Source organism: Physella acuta, unplaced genomic scaffold (genome assembly GCF_028476545.2).
Source record: "Physella acuta isolate Inbredline_101_S28 unplaced genomic scaffold, ASM2847654v3 ptg002034l, whole genome shotgun sequence".
Classification (NCBI taxonomy): domain Eukaryota; kingdom Metazoa; phylum Mollusca; class Gastropoda; family Physidae; genus Physella; species Physella acuta.
The window spans coordinates 1-26,295 of record NW_026733538.1 but is presented as its reverse complement, the minus strand read 5'-3'; the positions used below and the strand labels follow the sequence as shown (position 1 = coordinate 26,295).

The window sequence follows — 26,295 nt, the reverse complement described above, 5'->3', positions numbered from 1 at the left end:
AAATAAGAAGAAACCCGTACGTTCAGTGCATGGAATAAATAAAAGGCAGTATTAAAAATACCAACAATATTGAACTTAATCAATCCCCGCTAATTATGTAGTTATTTTTTTCCCAAAACCAAAACAAAGTAATAAAAAGTAAACCAAAACAAAATGATGAAAAGTAAATTCTTTTCTCCCCGATAAAGTTTATTAAAGGGAAGTAGCTGTGTTTTTCTAATCAAGGGACCTAATGAGCTCTAAAGGACTAAAAGAGCTTTCTGGTGCGACCGACAAAAATGAATTCCCCTTCGTGCGCAGAAAAGGACAGACAAAACGAATGCGCAAAAAAAAAAAGAAACAAATAATAACCTGCGGAAATTCCTGTTCCCGAATAAAGATATCTTTTGTTACTTCACCTGTCTTTGATTAAAAATAATAAGATAATAAGAATAAATAAAAGGCAGTATTAAAAATACCAACAACATTGCACTTAATCAATCCCCGCTATGTAATTATTTTCTTTCCAAAAACCAAAACAAAGTAATAAAAAGTAAATTCTTTTCTCCCCAATGTAGTTTCTTTTAAAGGGAAGTAGCTAAATGCAAATAAATTTTAGATGCAATTAGAAATTTTATAAACGTTGATACACTTTATTTTATTTTATGTAATGTTCGTATTAAAAATTATTATTAAAAAATTTTTTTCTCACAATGTAGATCCACCGGATACAACAACACAACCATCTACTACAAAAGAGGACACTACAAACTCCACTTCATCTGCCAGAACTACAAGTAAAGTTATTTTTTTCTAAATCATGTTTACGCGTTTACCATAACGATTAGCGGCTAAAATCGCAATTTAAAAAAATTGTTATCAAAACAAATAACGGGCAAAAAAGTCTTAAAATAATTTTGTTTCACTGAACGTGATATTAATAAATGATCCAAATAATACAAAAAATTACTTGATATTAAAAACATAGTGCCATTGAATAGCATCGAAAATCAGGTTAAATACGGTCAAAAACCCCCTCGACAAAAACCCCCTGGACATAAACCCCCGCGATATAAACCCCTTGGACAAAAACTCCCCGCGATATAAACCCTCTGGACAACATCCCCCCCCCCCCCCCCATTTGAGGTTTATAGAAGGAAAAACCAAAGATGATGAGAACCAAAATTAATAATTAAATAAAAAAAAACATTACGAAAAAACTGTTTTTTTTTATTATAACTTCAAAACAAACAGATTGTGAGCAATGCCTCGCAGATACTCAATAATGGTGGACTTATTTAATTTTTTAACAGCTGCTATCAATATATTTTTTTTCTGTTTTAGTATACAGTGACTTGAATTCATCTGTGTACAATAAGGAACGATTGTTCCTTTTTAATAAAGTCAATTGAATTTCCAAATATTTTGGTGGCAGCATCGCATATGCGACTGAAAACTTCTGTGCCAGCCTTCAACTGAGTTGTTTGCTTTTGGCATATGGTCTTCTGGACGTGTGTGCATGTTCCACATATCAAGTGGAAACATAGGCTGTCTCCGACCTCGACGTTGTGGCCTGCCAATATAGTAGTCCTCGAAATAGTCTGCAATTGGCATTGCTTCTTGGGGGAAAATTTCCAATAATTTTTCAAATGCAAAACTCATGTGTTCAATGGGAACAAAGGCCAACGCAGGTAGCATTCTTAGCACGAGAGCAAATTCACTATCAACTTGGTAGAGTTGTTGAAGGCCAGAGTCCTGTATTTGTACCATCCATAAACCAGTGCTGATTAACCTCCAATAACCTAAGGTTTTCTTTTGTTTCAAACAAAAACATCCTATCTTTTGATGACCATATGTATGACCTATATTTACGGTGTTGTCGGTGCCCGATCTTTAATCAAATACAACTAAGGTCACTCCTTGATTTCGAATAGCATTTTTTAGGTAGAGACTATTTTCTTAGTCGTAAAAAATTAAATTAATTAAATGTAACTTTTTAAATTTTTTGGGTTCACATCATCGTTATTATTTCTTTATTTAAACCTCAGTCCGGTGGTTATTATCCGGGGGTTTGTGTCGGGGGGGGGGGGGGGAGGGGGGGCTCGGTCCAGGGGGTTTTTGTCGCGGGTTTTTTTCCAGGGGGTTTATGGGGGGGGGGTTATGTTATGTACAGGGGGTTTATGTCCAGGGGGTTTTTGACCGGGAGCCGTTAAATACTTATTGAAATGCGTTGAGTCAATCAACTTGTTTACTAATAATTATTTTTAACATGAGGGAAATTATGTTAGGGACAATTTTGTTTAATATAAACGAACATATTTGTTACACCTTAAAATGTCTCCGTTTAATCTAGGAAAGCATTGCAAGAAAGGCTAATGGACGAAACTTCGAAAAGGTACGCTGATGTAAATTTATTTAGTGAAACAGAACTATTATTTTTTACACATTCATAAGGTGTATTGCGTTGAAACGAAATGCTTTACTTTAAATCCTTGTTATAGCTTTAACACATTTATAAATAAAACATATTTATTTACATGTACTGAAGTAGGCGAAAATCAAAAGTTTAAGTTTTAAATTGTGCGTAGACTGTTGAGTTTGTATGTTAACGCAAACTTTATATCGGGTGTTTTGAAAAATTGGTGTTGAAATTCTGAGATTCAAAAACAACTGTTTGAAATCATAGATTATGACAGTTATGGCAATTTTTATTGCGCAGTGTCATTGTAACGTTTTAACTACTCAGGTGTTTGAGAAATTACTGAGTAAAACAGTAGCGTTACATGGCGGGGGACGGGGATGCGGACAGCACAGGGTGACAGGGTCCAAGATGGTGACGTCATGGTGACAGAATATCGCCAGTTTCAAAGCGAATGTGTGCATTTTTAGTCTTCTATACACCATTACAAAAACACATTCGGGATGGGGTGATACCAAGTTGTGTAAAGTTAAAATACATCCAATATTCGTCGTTGTCGGAGGTCTGACACCTAAGGGGCTTGTAAGTCTCGGTCTCTCTCGTTTAAAAATCGAAATCTCGTTAGCCATATATATATATATATATATATATATATATATATATATATATATATATATATATATATATACATATATACATTTTCGAACTAAATTATTTTTTTACCATAATTCCCATTTACAATTTTAAATACCTTAACTATAGCAGAGTACCTTTTATAATTTATATTTTTATCGATTTAAAAAAAATATTTTGTTAATAAATACCTGGCAAGTAGGAGAACGAGATGATGGTGACCCACTTACAAGCCCTATAGTTACCGTACCGAGTGATATCCGACTTTGTGATGATAAAACAGTAAAATCAGACAGGGCCTTAGTCCATCGTTCTTTCTTTACAATTTATCTTCTTTTTTGTCTCGACAAAGCCTTAAAATAACACGGTATGTCTAATTTTGCAATTTCCCATACTAATTAATAATCTTGAAAAGAAACGTAAAACGCGCCAAACAGTCCAATCAACTCTTTAGAACATCTTAAGGACGTTAGGAAAATGGAAAAGAATTGAACATACTATCTTTTTAAAATATCGAAATAAAATACGTAAATGGACACTTTATCATTGTTCTATTGACGGCGAGTGAAGTTTATTGACTTTAATGTACTGTATGTATGATGCATAAATACATGTAAAAAATAATTAATTATGTTTTAATTATACGTTACCAGGAGTCGCCATAGGCATTAGACATTGGAGATTATGTCCTCTTGAAGATGTTACTACCTTAACTGATGTCTACATTTATTTCTCTAACTTTCCATTTGAAACTTCTAAACATTTTAAAATTAAAATTTCTAATTTTAAATTAAATTTTAAATTAAACAATTACACACATTTTGCTCTTTCTTAACGGATTATCTTTTTTTTTTTCTTGAAAAATTTCGTTCAAAATAAAGTTTTCTTCAGAATTGATAGCAATTTTAGTTTTACTGTAATACAGTTTGTGTTAGTATATGTGTCTATGTAAAAAAATATACTTGTCTATGCCTGTCTATGTTTGAGTTTTTGATTGAGTCTGTGTATGTGCGTGTGTTGGTGTACCTTATGCTATATCTGGATGCGTGCGCGCGTGCAGGTTATAATTATATCAAGAATGAAATATTTCATTACCCCAAGGTGACTTCGGTACACTGGGCAGGTGAAGTAGAGTTTAGTAGGTCACCTTATTTTTATGTCTGCTTCTGTCCCACCCTGCTTATCAACAATACTTCCAAGGTAGGTGAATCTATCCACTTCTTTTAGGACATCTTCTGCCAGTGTTATAGGGTTGCGTTTCGATGCATTGACTTTGAGAACTTTACTTTTCCCTCTGTGGATGTTCAGGCCCAGGCTTGTAGAAAAATTTGCAACCCTGTTGGTTTTATCCTGCATTTGTTGTTGTGTGTGAGAAAAAAACGCCAGGTCATCAGCAAAGTCCAGGTCATCCAACTGGCTCCACAGTGTCCACTGTATACTGTTTCATGTTTTCTCTGTTGACATCTTCATAACCCAGTCTATGTCCAGCAGGAACAGGAATGGTGAAAGTAGGCAACCCTGCCTTACTCCGGTCCGTACTGGGAAGGCCTCTGTAGTCTGTTGGCCATGCACTACTCTACATTTGAGACCTTCATATGAAGACATAATAATGTTGACTATTTTCTGTGGCACCCCGTAGTGTCTCAACAATTTCCACACTGACTGCCTATCTAGGCTATCAAAGGCCTTCTCATAGTCTATGAAATTAATATAGAGAGATGAGTTCCACTCTTGGGTCTGTTCAATGATGATGCGCAGGGTAGCAATTTGGTCTATGCATGACCTTTCCTTCCTAAAGCCCGCCTGTTGATCTCGAAGGTGGGAATCTTTCGCTTCCTTCATTCTGTTTAATAATATTCTGTTGAAGACTTTGCCTGTGATGGACAAAAGTGTTATCAATCTATAGTTAGAGCATGCACTAAGATCGCCTTTCTTTGGAGTTTTATGAGTAGTCCCTCCTTCAACTCCTCTGGTATTTGTTCATCTTCACAGATTTTCTTGAAGAGTGTGTATAGTAGTGTGGTGCTAGTTTCTATATCTGCTGTCAGTGCTTCTGCAAGTATACCATCTATTCCTGGAGCCTTCCAATTTTTCAGCTGCTGTATAGCTTTATGTATATCTTCTTTTGAAGGTGGGTTGCAGTCTATAGGGAGGTCACTTTCAGCTGGTGGTATGTCTTGCGTGCACTCTGGTGTTGGTCTATTCAGTAGTTCTTCAAATTGTTCTACCCATCTCTTCATCTGTCCTTCCGCATCAGGTATTGTCCTCCCGCATCAGGTATTGTCGTCCCGCATCAGGTATTGTCCTTCCGTATCAGGTATTGTCCTCCCGCATCAGGTATTGTCCAGTATGTGATGGTCTGAAGCAACATCAGATCCTCTCTTGACGCGTACATCATGAAGTGATCTCCTGAACTTTTTTATCTGGTTTTCTATAGATATGTCAGGTGATACCCAAGTAGCTTTATGTATCCTTTTGTAATGAAAGAGACCTCCAATGACTAAATTATTTGTGGCACACAAGTCAGCTAATCCTTCTCCGTTTTCGTTCATCTCACATAAACCCTGCTGTCCCATACATTCTTCATATCCTCCGTTGTCGCTTCCAATCTTGGCATTGAAGTCGCCCATGAGTATAAGGATGTTTCTTCTTGGGCGGTTCTGGATAAAGGTCATTAGCCTGTTGTAGAATTCATCTTTGTCCTCTTTGCTGTCATTTGTTGGGGCGTAGGCCTGTATTATGTCCATGTTTATTCGTCTTATTTTAGTTTTAAAGGTAGCTGTTATGATCCGCGGGCAGTGTGCCTCCCATCCAATGAGAGCCCTTGGTGCTTGGTTTGATAGCATGAGTGCAACTCCTTGAGTATGTGGTGCATTTTCATTCTCATGACCTGAGTACAGCAGTAACTCTCCTGTTATCAGCCTTTTTTGTCCTGAGCCAGTCCACCTTGATTCGCTGACACCCAGGATAGCTATTTTATAGCGTCTCAATTCTGCTGCTGCTTGGGTTGCTTTTCCAGCTTTGTACATTGTGCGGACATTCCAAGCTCCAATATTGATGGTGGACCTGGTGGAAATAATGGTGGTCGACCTGGTAGTTTCCAGTAAATATTGCCGTTCACCCGGTTTCATGAATTCTCCTTCGGGAGATCCATTTTTAAACCCCCAACCTGGAGGACCAGCGTGCTAGCTTTCGTCTGACCCCTACCCGCGCAGACCTTCCCACTTTGGTTGAACCTGCCAGAAGTTAACACTCCCGCTGGTATAGCTCTGGGGGTCGTCAGGGTACGCAAGCTGTCAAGCCACGACAAGGCCCTAACACCAGATGACACTTCTCTCTATCCGCAATATTTTTGGCAACGTCGTCATTCTGTTCAGCGATATATGGAGAACTCAAAGATACGGACTTTTGTTGAAAATAATATGGTGGACCGATTTCTAAAGCTTTATTGTCGTGACAAAAACGCAAGAAACAATGACGTCACATGAAGTTTAATCTAAGTCAAAGGAAACAACACAAAACTAATGGCGTCATCTTCGAAGTTTGGAATATCAAGAAATGAACTATTTCATTCCAATTTTATTTATATCCACTTATCAATTAAACGTACGCTATGAAATGTATACAATATACTTTCCTTGGTCTAAATTCATAACACTTACTTTATCTATTTAGATTCTAGATCTAGATATTGTAGATCTAGATTCTAGATCTACGGAAAATTTAGACTTAGATCTAGACAGTGCACATAGATAAAATCTAGATCTAGTATCTGTTCCAATATTAAATTTTTATACTAAACTATTTCAGGCCTTAATTATTTTATAGAAATCTTTGTTTGTTTAGCTATGGAATAGGCTAATTTGGGATAAAATTTAATTTGAAAGAATTGGGCCTATTCGCGTAAGTTAAGTTTTTAAAATAACTCTTTAATTCCCCATGAGTCCCATAGTGTCTACATAGCTGAGATGATCTAAATCTATAATAGGTCATGTGCGCTCTTCTCTCTCTCTCTCTCTGTCCGCTAAATATTTTCGCCGGACATCACGTTAGAATCGGCAGCGATATATGGATACCTTTATACGGACTTTTTTTGAAAATAATATGTTAGTTAGATGTTTTAAATGTATAACCACAATTTTGTTTAAAGAAGAAAAATAAAAAATAAAGGCGTATTCGAATGTAGAGAAACAGTATTATTTATGCAACCGGAAAAGCATTTATAGATGTGAAAAAGAACGCATAAAACTGTGACGTCACTAATGTTTATACATTAACTAATGACGTCATATGCCGTGTTTAGAATAAAAAGAAATGAACTATTTCATTCAAATTTGATTTAGATATACGCACACTATGAAATGTACACAATACAATTTTTCCGGCCTAAACTCATAAAATTTATTTTATTTATTTGGATTCTAGATCTAGAGATTCTAGATCTAGACTAGAACTAGATCTAAATCTACAAATCTACGCAATAACTAGATCGAGACGTAGAAGCTAAGACCTAGATTTAGACTCTAATTTCTCTAGAATCTATTCCAAAAATAAATTTCTATATTAGGAATAAACTATTTCAAGACATAATTATTTTATACAAAATCTTTGTTTGGAACTGGCTAATTTGGGATAAAAAAATTAATTTGAAAGCATAGGCATATTATCTAGATCTACGGAAAAACTAGACTTACAAAGTTACACAGATGTAGACCCTACCTAGATCTAGAATCTATTCAAACAATACATTTCTATACTAAAGTATTTAAGGCCTTAATTACTTTATTGAAATCTTTGTTTATCTATGCAATTTGCTAATCTCTATAATATATAAAGCAAAGTTGTCGGGTGTCCGATAGGGCACTTCCCGGCGCAGCAGGCGCTTCAAATTTGGCAGGATCTTGCCTTGGGGCGACAGAACACGGGGGCCGGTGCCGGTTGGCCGAAAAGTCTACGACGATGGGGTCAAAACTGACCTCGACTGACCGGTGCCTTATATGAGCTATAAATCGAAAAAAAATGTCCACGGAGGAACCTCTTCATAACTCTTGAGGTCGTAGACCGACCCTCGGGCGAATTAATTAAGCATTCAAATTCTCAATGTTTTCGAAAGCCTAAGCGAAGCTGGGCAGCATGCCTAGTAGTGTAAATAATACCATGCGGGTGTTACGGGATCGAGACACACAAAGTGAACCTTAATTTTTTTTTTCAATTTGTTTTTTATACGAATTATATAGTTGACTATACGCACTAGGCGGGACACGGGGCAGGTGAAGTAGAGTTCACCAGTCTTTCGGCATATGAAAGGGATAGTGGTCAGACCCATCCTCAGCCGAAAAAGGTGTTTTTAAAAGACAAAAACAGCATAACTACAATTGAACAGATGGGTTTTTGACAAAATCTTTTTAGTCTCTTAATTTTAAGTATCTTGTTTGAGTGCATTTAATATGGTCTTGTGTTGACTAATACTGTATGTTATTTGATTTGAATTTTTCTAGTAGGTATTGGCAGTCTATGTTATTTTAAACAAGTATAAACATAGATAGTACATAAAAGAAAATCCCTTCTTTTTCATAATCTTAACAATGTTTTAATCCAATGCTCTTGATCAATAAAATGTGTCTTTTCCTATGTTTCCGATTATGAATTTTTTTTAAAGCTGAATTACAATTCATTTTATCTCTCACTTTCCGTAAATATACTCATTTTCTTTATGCATCCCTGCCGTTTCTTCCCCTTGAACCTCCGAACGAAATTGAAAAAAAAAAACATTAAAAAATATTGGAAAACCAGTATCCGCTTTTCTCCCTTCCCCTGCACCCCCCCCCCCCCCCCACTTTCTCCTTTAAATGCCGCTCCCCGGAAAAAAATATCTGTATAAAAACAAAGGGTAGCCTATTTGTAAAGAGAAGTGAGCTAAAAGTCACCAGAATTGCCGGTATAACGGGTACCGAGTCGTTAATCGTCGCTGTCTAGAATGTTTTGTGTAGATGTTTCACAATGCGAAGCGAGCGATGCACAAGATTTACCAAAATGAGGAATGGACAGATTGAGTGCGTGGATTGCTGAAGTTATGTGTGGGCGTAGTATGTTGAAACGGTGTTTATAGTTGGGGAAATATTGGCGTGCAGTGAGTATGCGGCTTACCCTAACAGCATATAGGACACTTAGCTGTTGATGCAAACTAAAACACATAGGCCATTGATAAGTTGGCCGAACTGAACCCTTATACTATAGCAGTACAGAGACCACTTTATAAGTTTCCCTGCGTAGTTGCTCTTTCCACAGAGGCCATTATTTATTTGGCCAAAGTTTTCTCCTTTTCAACAGAGGACACTGATTAGCTGGCCAAAGTTTTCTCCTTTTAAACAGAGGCCACTGGCGGGTTGGCCAATTTTTCTCCCTTTTTTCAACAGAGGCCACTAATTGGGTGGCCATTTTATTTTTTTTATTTCCAACGATACCACTGTTTAGTTGGCCAAACTCTTCTTCTTTTTTGACAGAGGCCACTGTTTAGTTACCCTAAGTTTTCTCCTCTTTCAACAGAGGCCACTGGTTGGGTGGCCCAAAAAGAAATGCAGAGTAAAAAACAAGTCGATGGACCATACGGCTTATTTAATGTTGACACGTAATACGTTGTTTTGTTTGAGAAAATCCCCTCAAATTTTACAATTAATAACAAGATGAACAACGGCCAGTTTATAACTAGAGTTAGGGTTACCCTTATATCGGCCATTACAAAAGAATATCAAAACAATTTGGGCCAATTCATTGGCCAGTAGGAGGATATATGTGTTGTCTGGGCCATCTAAAGGGTGGATTTGTCCCCCCACACAAATCTCAACAGAATATAAAGAAAAGAGCAGCCTAGCAATACATTCGGAACCTTTATCTCGTGGAAGGAACTTAATGACATAATAATAGTATTTTATTTTCAAAATCGATGACTTGAAAGAGGGATTTACGACAGATTTAGAAATATTAAAATGTAAATCACGAAGCGGAAAAAGTCGTTTTCACATTTCGATCCAGGTCAGCAAGGTTGTGTTAACTTAAAACAGATGCGCTAACTTGGTCCACCAACTTAAAGACCTCTGTGTTGAGATGTCCGGTCTTCGGGGACCTCAACAAGTAACAGTGTTTCTTCCAGCCATTTTTTCCGATAGGGGGGGGGGGGGCACTTAACACTCTCGGGGTGGGGGGGGGGAATGTTCGGACAATTGTAAAAGAAAATTATTTTCTATAAAAATGCTTAGAAGAAATTCTGATAAGTAGTATATGTGTTGATCGGCTCTAACGTAGTCCACGATCGGACTATCTCCGCACACATCTTCCTCAACCGTCAACACAAAGCCTCGTCATACACCACCCACACATCGCCTCCACAAAGCAAGCATCAATTTTACTACCACGCCCACTCAATTCAACAGACTGTAACACACGTCCTCCGTTAAAGATGGTTACCGCCAAAGTTGGCTAAACACCGTACTGTACAAACGTTTCTGGTGGACATTTAACCACTTTGTAAACTGTAGATACATTTACATTTACTTTAGATGACTTAAAGTTTATTCTTAAACAAATATTGTAAATAAAAGATTTGTGTTTTTAAACTAATGTTGCGAATGGTCTACAATATAATTATGTATGTATAAATAAATAAACAAACAAACAAACAAATAAGCAAATAAATAAATTTATAAAAAAATTAAATTAAAATAAAAAACAATATTAAATATCTGTGTGTAAGCATTTTATTTTATATATATATATATATATATATATATATATATATATATATATATATATATATATATATATATATATATATATATATATAATTATATATATATATATATATATATATATATATATATATATATATATATATATATATATATATAATTATATATATATATATATATATATATAATTATATATATATGTATATATATATATAATTATATATATATGTATATATGTATGTATATATGTATGTATATATATATATATATATATATATATATATATATATATATATATATATATATATATACATTTTATATATATATATATATATATATATATATATATATATATATATTATATGCATCACAGGACAAATGATCTCAGGACAAATCACCCTTCACACTATCAACATTTTGCTGTGAGATATTTTGTCTGAGATCATTTGTCCCTGGTATCATTTGTCCTGATATATTTTGTCCTTGTATCTTTTGTTCGTGAGATCAATTGTACTTGAGATAATTTGTCCTGAGATCATTTGTCCGTGAGATATTTTGTCTGAGATATTTTGTCGGAGATAATTTGTCCTGAGATCATTTGTCATGGAACCATATTTATATGACAGGACAAATTTCTGTCTGTATCTAAATCATGTTTGTGAAGTATTAACAAGAAAGATAGAAACCCAGACTTTAGTGCATGCATTTTGTGGTTGAATCCGATAAGGTATAGTGTTTCTTTAAAAAAAATTCTCTGGATGGTAAAGAATAAAATATTATAAAACCTATACACCCATTATGATCAGATCAGTGGACCTAAATATAAATTGTTATAAAATTATATATTTACACCTGATGGACAAGGAGGAAGATGAAGCAGAGTTCATCTGTTTATGTGACCTCTACTATTGAAGGGAGGATGAATTCAGCAATGTGGCCAGCTATCTTTACATTCCCTAACGCCAAATCAAGTACTTATCAGAGCTGGGTTGGACTCTCAGGATCCAAACTTGACACGTGTTTGTTAGCAATCGTAAACTGTTTTATCAGATCATCACCTACTGTTGAGACCACACGGCAGAGCAGTAAATTGCCAACCTGAAAGTCCCGAGTTCGTATCCAAGGCTCAAGTCTGTAGAACATCCCTGAGTCCACCCAGCTCTGAAGGGTGCCTGATTTGCATTATAGATACACGGCAAGATGGGTATTGTGATGACTACACTATCTCCATGTATGTCAAGGTCACTAAAAACAAACTCTAATTCGTCTGCCCGATGTTTCATCAGCATGCAGGGGAAAAGATGATAAAATACTGTTAAAATAACCATAGAATATCTAACAAAAAACATCCTAATCCTAGGTTAGTTGTCTGATTAGATTATGGTAGCTATAACATTGTCATCATTAGAATAACTAAAGAGGTATACAACCTTATACAACATTATAGATGATGTTTCCTGAAAAAAATTCATAAAAATACTACGAATAAATAGACTATCATATCATTATAACAATTGCAACCTAATGGGCTTTCTTGAAATCTGTCATTATATTTGCTTGGTCGAACAAAATGGAATATATAAGGGAGAGTGGTAAAAAGTGGTATAGCCCATATCATGGGTTTATGAAAACCAAAATTAGTTTTGAGCTGTACAGCGAACTGCCTACATTTATAGGTTTATGTACTTTTATAATACCAAATTGAATACAGATTAAAAAAAATGAAAAGTGAATTTAATTTGGGGCCTAAAAAGTTTAAGACAAGGACATAGATTGTCAGCTCTCATTTAAAGAAAATTCACACCAGAGCGAGTAAAAAATATATAGCCCTTATTTTCTTTAATTAAGTATGGGCCTCATAGTTTTGTAATACTATAAATTCCCACATATTCTTTTATGAACTTTTTGATGTCTTGATGACTTTTCTACAGGGTAATTTTTTATGCCTTAATAAGTAGGACTTATTCATTTTGACACATTTTTTTTTATAAACATCACATTAGTTTAATAGATCTGTAGAATGAGTTTCATTATGAGAAGATAAATGCTGCTTTTGAGAAAACTTAAGTATTTTAAGACATACATCACATTCTTATGAATCCCTATATGTTTTGTTAAAAGGTTCTTCATAGAAACCTTCTGTGACAAACATAACATTGAAATGGCTTTTCAGCAGTTTTTTTTTAATTTCTTAGTACCTTCTTTAACTACATTCAAATGGCTTTTCAGCAAAATGATATCTTTTATGAAAAAATAAATATGACTTTTTAGAATTTTTTCTGATTAATGTTACATTCATACAGCTTTTCAGGGTGACATTTTAGATGAAGAGATAAATATGACTTTCGTAAAAACTCATGACTAAAATCACATTCATGTATTTTTCCCTATTATGAATAATTTGATAATCTAGATAATCTATTCTTCATAGCAAACTTTTTATGGCATATATCAGATTCATATTTTTTATCCTGGGTATGAATTTTTATGTTTTGATAAATTGGACTTAAAATTAAACATTTTATGACATGTCACAATTCCACACTTTTGTTGTTTTTCCTCAGAAGGCCTATGATATAATGTATGATTAGATAATGATTAGATAAATGATTCAAGACAAACACCACATTCAAATAGCAATTTAGAAGAATGTCTAATTTTGTGGATAGATGAATAATACTTTTAAGAAAACGATTTTATAACAAATATCACATTCATAACATTTCTCCCCTGCTTAGATAATTTACCTTTTAAAAAATAAAATGTTTTAACACATCTCTTCTATGCTTTTTTTTTTCTCCTGAATTTTTAAATGAGACTTGACAGTGTTGATAAATCAGGTCTTCTACCAACAAAAGTTGAAACATCTGGTTATATATTCACAAAATTTGAAAGTGCTGTTAGATCTGATTTAAATTCCTCATCAATAGTTGTTAGCTTGATATATTTGGCTTGATAAAATCTGAGTCATATCATTTTATATCCTTATTTAATTCATGTTTAACCACCAAAGCCAAGTGATCTTATCCATCCATTCTACACATAAAAAACAGACTTACATTTGGAAGTGTCCACAGTTGACTTAAGGTTGGAAAAATCTTTATTTAATTATGTTTAACTTTAATTAGAAAATAACTCCCATTACAGATCCTAATTTTTTATCAGATTGGTGGGGTTTTTTTTTAGAATTTCAGATTTTACACAAGAAAATTTATTTCCCAGGCTTTTTATACAAGAGTTAGTCATTTAGGTCTACATGTAATAGGATTAGAAATAACATTAAATGTTTGTGAAGGTAATCTCAATAGAATTTAAATTGCATTACTAATTATAAAATTAATTTTAACAATTTTATTATACTGTAGTCTAGAAATATACATCTAAAAATTACCCTGTTGATTCAAGCTTTCAATAATTGATTTAGAAACAAGAATTTACATAAATGATTTTCTCCCTAGGAAAAAAATTAAAATTAAAAAAAAAAATATTTTTATATTTCTGTTGTAATTTGTATGGCTTAATTGTGACTAGAATCTCAGGGATTCAAGATTAAGAAGCGTTTCCATGATATTTTAAAAAAATAAAATAAGTATCAATAATAGCTAGATTTAGCACAATGGTAAACCAAGTCAATTTAGCATACATCAACTATGTGTGCAAAGTCATAATACATTTTTTAAAACTTCAATGCAATGGGTTAGAGTGGTACAGCTACTGAAGAAAAAACTACTTTTACTAGTAGTCCTATCATCTGATTTCATGAGTGGATATCTGGATTATTTTTAACATTTTTCAATACAACTTTACATGCATATTTATACATCTTAGAAATGAATGTAGATTGCTAAAAGTAACCAAGATTGATAAACGATTTTTAAAAAAATAATTAATAAATAGAGGTGGCAGATAATGGTAGCACAAAAATTGGCCTTTTAGTAATAATTATAAAAATCATTGCTATTTATGTATTTTAATTAATTATACTGCACACTTATTACCTATACAGTTAACAATGGGAGTCTGTGGCATATTCAATGAAGTTTTCCTTTTCTTTAGAAACTAAAAATCTGTAATCAAGCTATGTTCTAAAGCTCATTAAATTAACTTAATAATTTATTAGGTACAGTGACACAACAGTCACTATATCAAATTAGATATAAACAGTTGTGATTTCCCCTACTCCTTTTCCAGCATTGACTTGGTACTAGGCAATGGTGGAGTTACACAACACAATACAGGCACCATAACAAACAAGTAAAATGTTACAATTATGAAATGGGCCAATGTATGTACATATTTACACAAACAAAAGAAAATGACATTGTAATTAATGTTGATGTTTATGAAATTGAAAAAGTTAAATCACACACACACATATATATATATATATATATATATATATATATATATATATATATATATATATATATATATATATATATATATATATATATATATGAACCAGCATTTCTGTACAACACAACACAGAACAAAAGTTACATGTAAATTCCTTAAAAATACAATGTTATATGCCCATATGTACACATACAAGATAATAAAATAACATGCCATTGAAGTTAAAGAAGACAAAATTAAAAATAAATATACATGAACCAGAAGGTTTGTGTTTTTCAAACAGCATACAAAAGTACTATATGACATTCCTTTCTTCAATGTTATTTTCTTTCATATTGTTTCTCATATCTGCCTGACACTCATCAAGTTCTAACAATAAATAATCGTACATCTCGTTGGTTTGTTTCATTCTTTGCTTTAACTGTGAAATAATGCCATTCTTTTCTTCCAATTTCTCTTTCAAAAAATTTATGGTCTCAATGTTTCTTCTTTTAGCCTGGTTCAAGCTTTTGATTTTCAATTTCCTTTGTCTATCTATACTGACAACAGCTGGTGTACAAACTTTTGAAGAAGAGGACTTGGAGGGTGAGGTGTTTGAAGGGGAACTTTGGGTGGGGGACGATTCAGTCACTTGGGCTGTAGGCTTTATATGTGCTGTTTTAAATTGGGCAATGATTTTTTTCTGTCGCTCTAGTTGTGCTGTTAGTCTTTTTATTTTTTGATTCAAGTGTTTAATTTTATAAACTTTGTTGGTTTCTAGTTCCATTTTAAATTCCTTGACTTGCATTTTTAACATTTTATTTGTCTTGACCAAAATAGTTGTAGATTTTCTTTTTAGAGCACACTTTGAACAATCAGTTTTTAATTTCTTAGTTCCTTCTTCAACTACAACTTCTTGCTCTGGCTGCATCACTTGAACTTCTTCTTGGACCACCACCGGTTTAGGTCTAGTTTGTGGCAAATTAAATGGTCTTTCCAGAAATTCAACATTTTGAGACCAGTGCCTTGTTACTTTAAATTTTTTAAACGAGTCACATGGACGTTTCACATAAACATAAAGTTGTTTAGTGATATGGCTGAAACTCTCAGGTTGTCTTTCTTTAAAAATTTCTTCAAGTATTTTTACAGTTGTAACAATTTTTTTTGTATTTTTCATCCAAAGATAAATGACATGCCCAAGTTTAATTTCAACAGCCTGGTGAATATTATTGTACGTATTGACCAAGTTTTTCAAATCATTACGAGTATGTACAGGCTCACCTGAACATTCAGTTTCCATGTTGGTTACTTCTGCTGAACCAGAGGAAGTACTTGCAAGATCCGACATTCTGAGAAAAAAAAAAGATTGACAAAATTTAATAATGAATATTATCTATAAAAGACAACCTGCTATTTTAGCCTAATTATACTCACCAACCACCAATAATGTCACAAAACCACCACCCAAAAAATCTAACATTGTAGTCCCCCCCCCCCCCCCCCCCCCCCACAAAAATCACTAATTCAGAAACCTGAAACATTGCCTTATTAGGCCCCTAAAAAGTTATTAATAAAAAGGTATGGATCACTCCACAAGTACTAATAAAATAATATAATAACTGTTTGAGGTGGTATGTAATTAATTGATGACTAGTCTGTTTAAAAAAAAAGGTATTATTGATGTAATTGTAAGCGGCCATCGGCATCTGCTACCCAACCAAAGTACAGAACACACGAGTCACCACACGCGATTACTAACATTAAACAAAACTCTATTGATATCTATTATCTTATCATAACAATACAGTTTTTAAATGAGTAAATAAAACCTATCCGCCTCTCCGGGGCTAAATTATCAACACTTTATTTCATATTGTAAGCTGTAAGCGCGAAAGAAGTTTTTTCTCAAGTGAAGTGTTTTTTTATGCTAACAATTCGTCAGAGCCCACCCCACCCCTTTACCTTTTCCGGAATCGGCAATTAGATTATTATAAATTCATAAAAAATAGCGTCTTTAAAAAAAAAGGGTTGGCCACTTACACCCTCAAATGTATTTGTTTTCACCCTAATTTCATTAAACAATTCTATTTTTATTTGATAGTAAAGATGTTATAAAAATTGGATCTAATAAAAAAGTTATTGAATAACGCACCTGCTTTAGTTAATTCGACTTGAAACACAAGCTAAATAAGCGTGACTTTCTCTCGACAGCCTCGTGAAAGACAAAGGAAGAAATTAGGTCAAGCTAGCATTATTAAAAGGCCGATGCTAGCCGGAATAAGATACGCATGCGATACGCATGCGCAATGGAGAGATACTACGACTTGCCTTCGGCGATATTTTCGATGGTACTGCGCATGGGTACTGCAGAGCCCTAACACCAACCCTAATCCTATCCCTAACCCTCATTCTAACCCTAGCCATAGGTCACTGCGCATGCTCAGAGCTATCTTTTGCCGACTAAGTGGAGACGTTGGGGAGAAAAATCTTCTTCCGAGTAGTCACTTCGTTATTAAAATGTTAATTATTCGCCCTGTAAGTACATGGGCAGTTTCGAGTACAAATCTTTCCGATTACGATACAATCCTTATTTTTAACTGTTATTATTATGTACTTCATGAGAAAGAAAAGATTCGATATTTTATATATCCGCCCAAAACACGGGTGCTTCAAAACCGCGAGAACGAGACTTCCCGACTCGAAAAACCTCCCCAAGCAAAACTTAGCGACTCTAAACTATAATAGACCTGTAATACGTAACTAAAACAATTGGTCCTTAGGCCTATATTGAAGTATATTGACTGTCTACTTACGAATCTACTGGGATATTCATAGATCTAGCTAGCTTTTTGAAAATATAAACAGGTCTGAGAAATATTTCATAATTTACTACATCCGGCTAAAAGGAAATGTCGCATTTTTATAAATTTTAATATAATTATTAATTATAAACAGAGCCTAGAATCTAGATGTTTCGTAATTATATTATTTTCTAAGTTTTTTTTTTTTAATAAAAGAATGAAAATATTATTTTAAACGTTTTTAAAACGTTTTATTTAATTTGATTCCTTTGTTATCCATCTGTCATAGGTGAAAATTATCAAGAAGACGATCAGATGACAATCCAATTTGTCATGATGTGATGACATAGACATAGGGAAATATCAATGCTAGCAGCTAGTGTAAGTTGCTCGTACAATATTGCGTATTTAATTGCAAATAAATTTAAATAGGGCCTACTATCCACTTTTAATATTATCCACTTTAAAGTAAAGTAAAATTCATATCCATACCTAGCTATCCATTGACTAGATGAAGTAGAGTTCATATGCCCAGCCGCCTTTACTTTCCTTAAGGTAGGCCTAAGTTCGTACCCATCAGAGCTGGGTGGACTTAGGGACGTGTGACAGTCGAAACCAAGTTACGAACTAGGGACATTCGAGAAAGCAGCCAAAGCGATCTACTATTCGGGCACAGCGTCCCAATCCGTTTTTAATCCATACACCGTTTAGCAACGATAATAATGTTTATTGAACTAAATCTTAACCTATGTCGTCTGTCATGAATGAAATTAAAATATTAAGATATAAGAAAATTTAAAACAACCAACTCTCGTGGGGGGAGGGGTGTCATTATTTTTCTATTTACTACCTGTGCATATGTCCCCGGGCGCCATCCTTAGGGGGCGCCAAAATGGGTTGGAAAAATAAGTTGAAAGGTTGAGGGGGGTGCAGATTGAAACTTTGAGGGGGGGTTTGCAGATCAAAAGTTTGAGGGGGATGGTGGTGGTGCCAATCGAAATCTTTGAGGGGGGGGGGGGGGGGTGCAAATCGAAAGTTTGAGGGGGATGTACAAATCGTAATCTTGAGGGGTGGGGGGAGGTGCAAATCGAAAAGTTTGTCCCCGAGCGCCGGGAAGGGTTGCTACGCCTCTGTAAAAGGCTACCCGGTTTTTCTTTTAGATATTTATCTCCGGGAAACGGCATTTAAAACTGTCCGAAGGAGGGTGTGGGTGTTGTGTATAAGGGGGGGGGGGGGGTTGGGGGCGGATACTGGTTTTTCTATATTTTTATATTTTTGTATGAATTACTTTTTTCAATTGTAAGGTGAAAGAGATCTAATAATAAAATCTAATTAATTAATCAGCACTGATAGGTACAGTAAATTCCTACACATCAGAATGGAATAATCTTTGTGCTCAAATATGGCATGCTCTGTCTGAGTACATTCACAACCTATAAAAGACAAGAGGAAATAAAGGTCGATAAAACTAAGGTGTCCAAATTGAAAAGTTTCGAGTTTGAACCCCGGGAACAGCAACGCATATAAAAGTGAAAACAACAACATCAAACAATTTCCGCCTTGTAGTAATTCCTTTGATGAACAAAGCAGATCTTTAAAGAAAAGCAAACTGAAATCGGAGTTACTAGGCAGTATAATATGGCGCTTAACATGTTGAAACACAATACTTAATTGTGTTGTAGAACATCCCCTCTAGCACAAGAAGAAAAGAAGATTAAATGTAACATGTCAGTATGAAAAACAAATACTGATGTAATTTTTTTATTTTAAATTTAATTCATTGAAAAATCAATGTTACAAACAATAAATTCTAATATATCTACACAATAATAATGTCCCCTGATTTCTATGAAGACTTTTAATTCTTCATTCAGGGTACACATTTGCTAAATAGGAGAGAAAGCTGCAGGATATTGAGTTGTTTTTAAATTTATTTATTGTAATGGGCTATCATGTAATCAAATATTTTCTTTTAGAATTGAACTTGTAATTGAAATGAACTATATGTCTCCTATATATTGTCCCATTTAAACAGATGGTATGATAGCTGTGGTCTTGTTTAATGTCTTAATTTATGAAGTTTTATTCAATTTACTATGTATTGATCGAAATTAGTATGTATGAACATTATTTTTTCTAATTAAATTACGTGAATGACTTTATACAGTTTTTTATGTTTAATTCTTTCTTCACAAATATGGCAAAATAAAGAATAAAATATTACAAACCCTATGCATATAATTATAATCAGATCAGTGAACCTAAATATAAATTGTTATAAAAATATATATTTACACCTGGCTGTCAAGGAGGAAGATGAAGCAGAGTTCATCTGTTTATGTGACCTCTACTATTGAAGGAATGATGAGGTCAGCACTGTGGCCAGCTAATCTTTACATTCCCTAATGCAAGTCAAGTACTTATCAGAGCTGGGTTGGACTCTGAGGATTTAAACTTGAGACGTGTTAGCAATCGTGAACTGTTGTATCAGATCATCACATACTGTTGGGACCACACGGCAGAGCAGTAAATTGCCAACCTGAAAGTCCCGAGTTCGGATCCAAGGCTCAAGTCTGTAGAACATCCCTGAGTCCACCCAGCTCTGAAGGATGCCTGATTCGCATTATAGATACACGTCAAGATGGGTATTGTGATGACTACACTATCTCCATGTATGTCAAGGTCACTAAAACAAACTCTAATTCATCTGCCCGATGTTTCATCAGCAGGGGAAAAGATAAAATACTGTTAAAACAACCATAGAATATCTAACAAAAAACATCCTAATCCTAGGTTAGTTGTCTGATTAGATTATGGTAGCTATAACATTGTCATCATTAGAATAACTAAAGAGGTATACAACATTATAGATGATGTTTCCTGAAAAAATTCATAAAAATACTATGAATAAATAGACTATCATATCATTATAACAATTGAACCTAATGGGCTTACTTCAAATCTGTCTTTATATTTGCTTGGTTGAACAAAATGGAATATATTAGGGAGAGTGGTAAAAAGTGGTATAGCGCATATCATGGGTTTATGAAAACCAAAATTAATTTTGAGCTGTACAGCGAACTGCCTACAAAACTCATTAAGTCAGCACATTTATAGGTTTATGTACTCTTATAATACCCAATTTAATACAGATTTTTTTTTTAAAATGAAAAGTGAATTTAATTTGGGCCTTAAAAGTTTAAAACAAGGACATAGATTGTCAGCTCTCATTTAAAGAAAATTCACACCAGAACGATTAAAAAATGTATAGCCCTTATTTTTTATAATTAAATATGGGCCTCATAGTTTGGTAATTCTATAAATTCCCACATATTCTTTTATGAAATTTTTGATGTCTTGAGGACTTTTCTACAGGATGAGTATTTTTCATGCATAAATAAGTAGGACTTATTCATATTGGGTAAATTATTTTTTTTTATTATTACAAACATCACATTAGTTTAATAGTTCTGTAGAATGAGTTTCTTTATGAGAAGATAAATGCTGCTTTTAAGAAAACATTTTATGATTGACATGCTTCACATTCTTATGAATTCCCATATGTTTTGTTAAAAGGTTCTTCACAGAGCACCTCTAAGTCAAACATCACATTCAAATGGCTTTTCATAAAAAATGATATCTTTTATGAAGAAATAAATATAGCTTTTTAGAATTTTTTTTCTGATAAATGTCACATTCATATGGCTTTTCAGGGTGACATTTTAGATGAAGGGATAAATATGAATTTCGTGAAAACTCATGACTAAATCACATTCATGTATTTTTCCCTATTATTAATAATCTGATAATCTAGATAATCTATTCCTCATAGCAAACTTTTGATGGCATATATCAGATTCATATTTTTTATCCTGGGTATGAATTTTTATGTTTTGATAAATTCAAATTAAACATTTTATGACATGTCACAAATCCACTCTCATGTTGTTTTTCCTCAGAAAGCCTATGATGTAATTTATGATTAGATAATTCATACTTCTGAGAAAATGATTCAAGAAAAACACCGCATTCAAATAGCAATTTAGAAGAATGTCTAATTTTGTGGATAGATGAATAATACTTTTAAGAAAATGATTTTATAACAAATATCACATTCATAACATTTCTCCCCAGTATGACAGTTTTTATGCTTAGATAATTTACCTTTTAAAAAATGTTTTAACACATCACTTCTATGCTTTTTTTAGCCTGAATTTTTAAATGAGACTTGACAGTGTTGATAAATCAGGTCTTCTATCAACAAAAGTTGAAACATCTGGCTATATATTCACAAAAATTTGAAAGTGTTGTTAGATCTGATTTAAATTCCTCATCAATAGTTGTTAGCTTGATAAAAGCTGAGTCCCATCATTTGACTTTTATTTCCTTATTTAATTCATGTTTAACCACCAAAGCCAAGTGATCTTATCCATCCATTCTACACATAAAAAAACAAAAATGAAAATAGCAATTTTTCAAGAGCATGTATTATTGAGAAAACAGTTATTATGTAATAAACAAAAAAAAAAAAGCAATGATGTTGTTGTGAAACATAAGCATAAGGAAAAAAAATGTGTATCAAGTAACAATAAGTAACATTACAGCTACTAAGATGATTTAAAAAAAAATAGCTGTACACAGTTAAGCCCACAGGCTTATCTACCCACTATGTTTCTAAACTAAGCCCCAGACTCACTCCCTAAACAGATTTCTATTAACAACCTAACAGACTTACATTTGGAAGTGTCCACAGTTGGCTTTAGGTTGGAAAATTTTTTATTTAATTATGTTTAACTTTAATTAGAAAAAAACTCCCCATTACAGATCCTAATGTTTATCAGATTGGTGGTTTTTTTTTAGAATTTCAGATTTTACACAAGAAAATTTCTTTCCGAGGCTTTTTGTACTAGAGTTAGTCATTTAGGTCTACATGTAATAGGATTAGAAATAGCATTTTATGTTTGTGAAGGTAATCTCAATAGAATTTAAATTGCATTACTAATTATAAAATAAATTTTAACAATTTTATTATACTGTAGTCTCGAAAACTACATCTAATAATTACCCTGTGGATTCAAGCCTTCAACAATTGATTTAGAAACATGAATGATTTTCTCCCTAGGAAAAAAATTTAAAAATGTTTAAAAAATTATTTTTAGATATCTCAGTTGTAATTTGTATGGTTTAATTGTGACTAGAATCTCAAGAATTCAAGATTAAGTAGGGCATTTCCATGATATTTAAAAAAATAAAATAAACTATCAATAATAGCTAGATTTAGCACAATGGTAAACTAAGTCAATTTAGCATACATTAACTATATGTGGAAAGTCATTATAAATTTTTAAAAAACTTCAATGCAAAGTTTTAGAGTGGTACAGCTACTGAAGAAAAAACTACTACTACTAGTAGTACTATGATCTGATTTCATGAGTGGATATCTGGATTATTTTTAACATTTTTCAATACAACTCTACATGCATAGTTATACATCTTAGAAATGAATGTTGATAGCTAAAAGTAACCAAGATTGATAAATAATTTTTAAAAATTTAAAAAAAAAAAAATTAATAAATAGAGGTGGCAGATAATGGTAGTACACAAATTTGTCTTTTAGTAACAATTAAAAAATCATCGCTATTTATGTATTTTAATTAATTAGACTGTGCACACTTATTATCTAGACAGTTTACAATGGGAGTCTGTGGCATATTCAATGAATTTTTCCTTTTCTTTAGAAACTAAAAATCTGTAATCAAGCTATGTTCTAAAGCTCATTAATTTAACTGAAAATTTTTATTAGGTACAGTGACACAACAGTCACTATATCAGATTAGATATAAACAGTTATGATTGCCCCTACTCCTTTTCTAGCATAGACTGGGGGACCAGGCAATGGTGTAGTTACACAACACAATACAGGCACCATAACAAACAAGTAAAATGTTACAATTATGAAATTGGCCTATGTATGTACATATTTACACAAACAAAAGAAAATGACATCGTAACAAAGGTTCATGTTTATGAAATTGTTAAATCATATATATATATATATATATATATATATATATATATATATATGTATATATATATATATGTATATATATATATATGTATATATATATAAATGTATATAATATATATATGTATATATATATATATATATGTATATATATATATATATATATATGAACCAGCATTTCTGTACATCACAACACAGACCAAAAGTTACAAGTAAATTCCTTAAAAATGCCAATGTTATATGCCCATTTTTACACATACAAGACAATAAAATAACATGTCATTGAAGTTAATGAAGACAAAATTAAAAATAAATATACATGAACCAGAAGGTTTGTGTTTTTCAAACAGCATACAAAAGTACTATATGACATTCCTTTCTTCAATGTTATTTTCTTTCATGTTGTTTCTAATATCTGCCTGACACTCATCAAGTTCTAACAATAAATAATCGTACATCTCGTTGGTTTGTTTCATTCTTTGCTTTATAACTGTGAAATAATGCCATTCTTTTTCTTCTAATTTCTCTTTCAAAGAATTTATGGTCTCAATGTTTCTTCTTTTAGCCTGGTTTAAGCTTTTGATTTTCAATTTCCTTTGTCTATCAATACTGATAACAGTTGGTGTACAAACTTTTGAAGAAGAGGACTTGGATGGCGAGGTGTTTGAAGGGGAACTTTGGGTGGGGGACGATTCGGGTGGGGCCACTTGGGCTGTAGGTTTTATATGTGCTGTTTTAAATTGGGCAATGATTTGTTTCTGTCGCTCTAGTTGTGCTGTTAGTCTTTTTATTTTTTGATTCAAGTGTTTAATTTTATAAACTTTGTTGGCTGCAAGTTCCATTTTTAATTCCTTGACTTGCATTTTTAACTTTTTGTTTGTCTGGACCAAAATAGTTGCAGATTTTCTTTTTAGCGCACACTTTGAACAGTCAGTTTTTAATTTCTTAGTTCCTTCTTCAACTACAACTTCCTGCTCTGGCTGCATCACTTGAACTTCTTCTTGGACCCCCACCGGTTTAGGTCTAATTTGTGGCAATTTAAATGGTGTTTCCAGAAATTGAACAATTTGAGACCAGTGCCTTGTTACTGTAAATTTTTTAAACGAGTCACATGGACGTTGCACACAATTGTAGAGTTGTTTAGTGTTATGGCTGAAACTCTCAGGTTGTCTTTCTTTAAAAATTTCTTCAAGTATTTTTACAGTTGTAACAATTTTTTTTGTATTTTTCATCCAAAGATAAATTACATGCCCAAGTTTAATTTCAACAGCCTGGTGAATATTATTGTACGTATTGACCAAGTTTTTCAAATCATTAGGAGTATGTACAGGCTCACCTGAACATTCAGTTTCCATGTTGGTTACTTCTGCTGAACCAGAAGAAGTACTTGCAAGATCCGACATTCTGAGAAAAAAAAGATTGACAAAATTTAATAATAATGAATATTATCTATAAAAGACAACCTGCTTTTTTAGTCTAATTATACTCACCAACCACCAATAATGTCACAAAACCACCACCCAAAAAATCTAACATTGTAGTTCCCCCCCCCCCCCCCCCCCCCCACAAAAATCACTAATTCAGAAACCTGAAACATTGCCTTATTAGGCCCCTAAAAAGTTATTAATAAAAAGGTATGGATCACTCCACAAGTACTAATAAAATAATATAATAACTGTTTGAGGTGGTATGTAATTAATTGATGACTAGTCTATTTAAAAAAAAAGGTATTATTTATGTAATTGTAAGCGGCCATCTGCATCTGCTACCCAACCAAAGTACAGAACACACGAGTCACCACACGCGATTACTAACATTAAACAAAACTCTATTGATATCTATTATCTTATCATAACAATACAGTTTTTAAATGAGTAAATAAAACCTATCCGCCTCTCCGGGGCTAAATTATCAACACTTTATTTCATATTGTAAGCTGTAAGCGCGAAAGAAGTTTTTTCTCAAGTGAAGTGTTTTTTTATGCTAACAATTCGTCAGAGCCCACCCCACCCCTTTACCTTTTCCGGAATCGGCAATTAGATTATTATAAATTCATAAAAAATAGCGTCTTTAAAAAAAAGGGTTGGCCACTTACACCCTCAAATGTATTGTTTTCACCCTAATTTCATTAAACAATTCTATTTTTATTTGATAGTAAAGATGTTATAAAATTGGATCTAATAAAAAAGTTATTGAATAACGCACCTGCTTTAGTTAATTCGACTTGAAACACAAGCTAAATAAGCGTGACTTTCTCTCGACAGCCTCTTGAAAGACAAAGGAAGAAATTAGGTCAAGCTAGCATTATTAAAAGGCCGATGCTAGCCGGAATAATATACTCATGCGCAATGGAGAGAT

At 33.1% G+C, this 26,295-nt stretch overlaps 3 protein-coding genes and 1 long non-coding RNA gene across 4 annotated transcripts; 1 reads left to right on the top strand and 3 right to left on the bottom strand.

Moving 5' to 3' along the window:
- Positions 1 to 5,364: 5,364 nt before the first annotated feature.
- Positions 5,365 to 6,162, bottom strand: LOC131931799 (craniofacial development protein 2-like). The gene has a single exon (XM_059288651.1). It carries the CDS (start codon positions 6,160 to 6,162, stop codon positions 5,365 to 5,367), a length of 798 nt encoding a protein of 265 aa, XP_059144634.1.
- A 9,140-nt stretch (positions 6,163 to 15,302) lies between these two features.
- Positions 15,303 to 17,998, bottom strand: LOC131931795 (uncharacterized). Its single transcript, XM_059288649.1, has 2 exons — positions 17,925 to 17,998; positions 15,303 to 16,460 (listed from the first exon to the last, which is right to left on the bottom strand). Exons 1-2 carry the CDS (start codon positions 17,942 to 17,944, stop codon positions 15,428 to 15,430), a joined length of 1,053 nt encoding a protein of 350 aa, XP_059144632.1. The 5' UTR covers positions 17,945 to 17,998; the 3' UTR covers positions 15,303 to 15,427.
- Positions 17,999 to 18,221: 223 nt separating this feature from the next.
- LOC131931797 (uncharacterized) lies at positions 18,222 to 20,076 on the top strand. Its single transcript, XR_009384352.1, has 3 exons — positions 18,222 to 18,293; positions 19,257 to 19,370; positions 19,787 to 20,076. It is a non-coding gene; the product is annotated as an uncharacterized LOC131931797 (long non-coding RNA).
- Positions 20,077 to 24,299: 4,223 nt separating this feature from the next.
- Positions 24,300 to 25,341, bottom strand: LOC131931798 (uncharacterized; the record flags this gene model as incomplete). The annotated part of the gene is given in 1 exon segment (XM_059288650.1): positions 24,300 to 25,341. A coding segment is annotated over 1 exon segment (1,042 nt), but the record flags the coding sequence as incomplete, so codon positions are not given.
- Between the last annotated feature and the right edge of the window lie 954 nt (positions 25,342 to 26,295).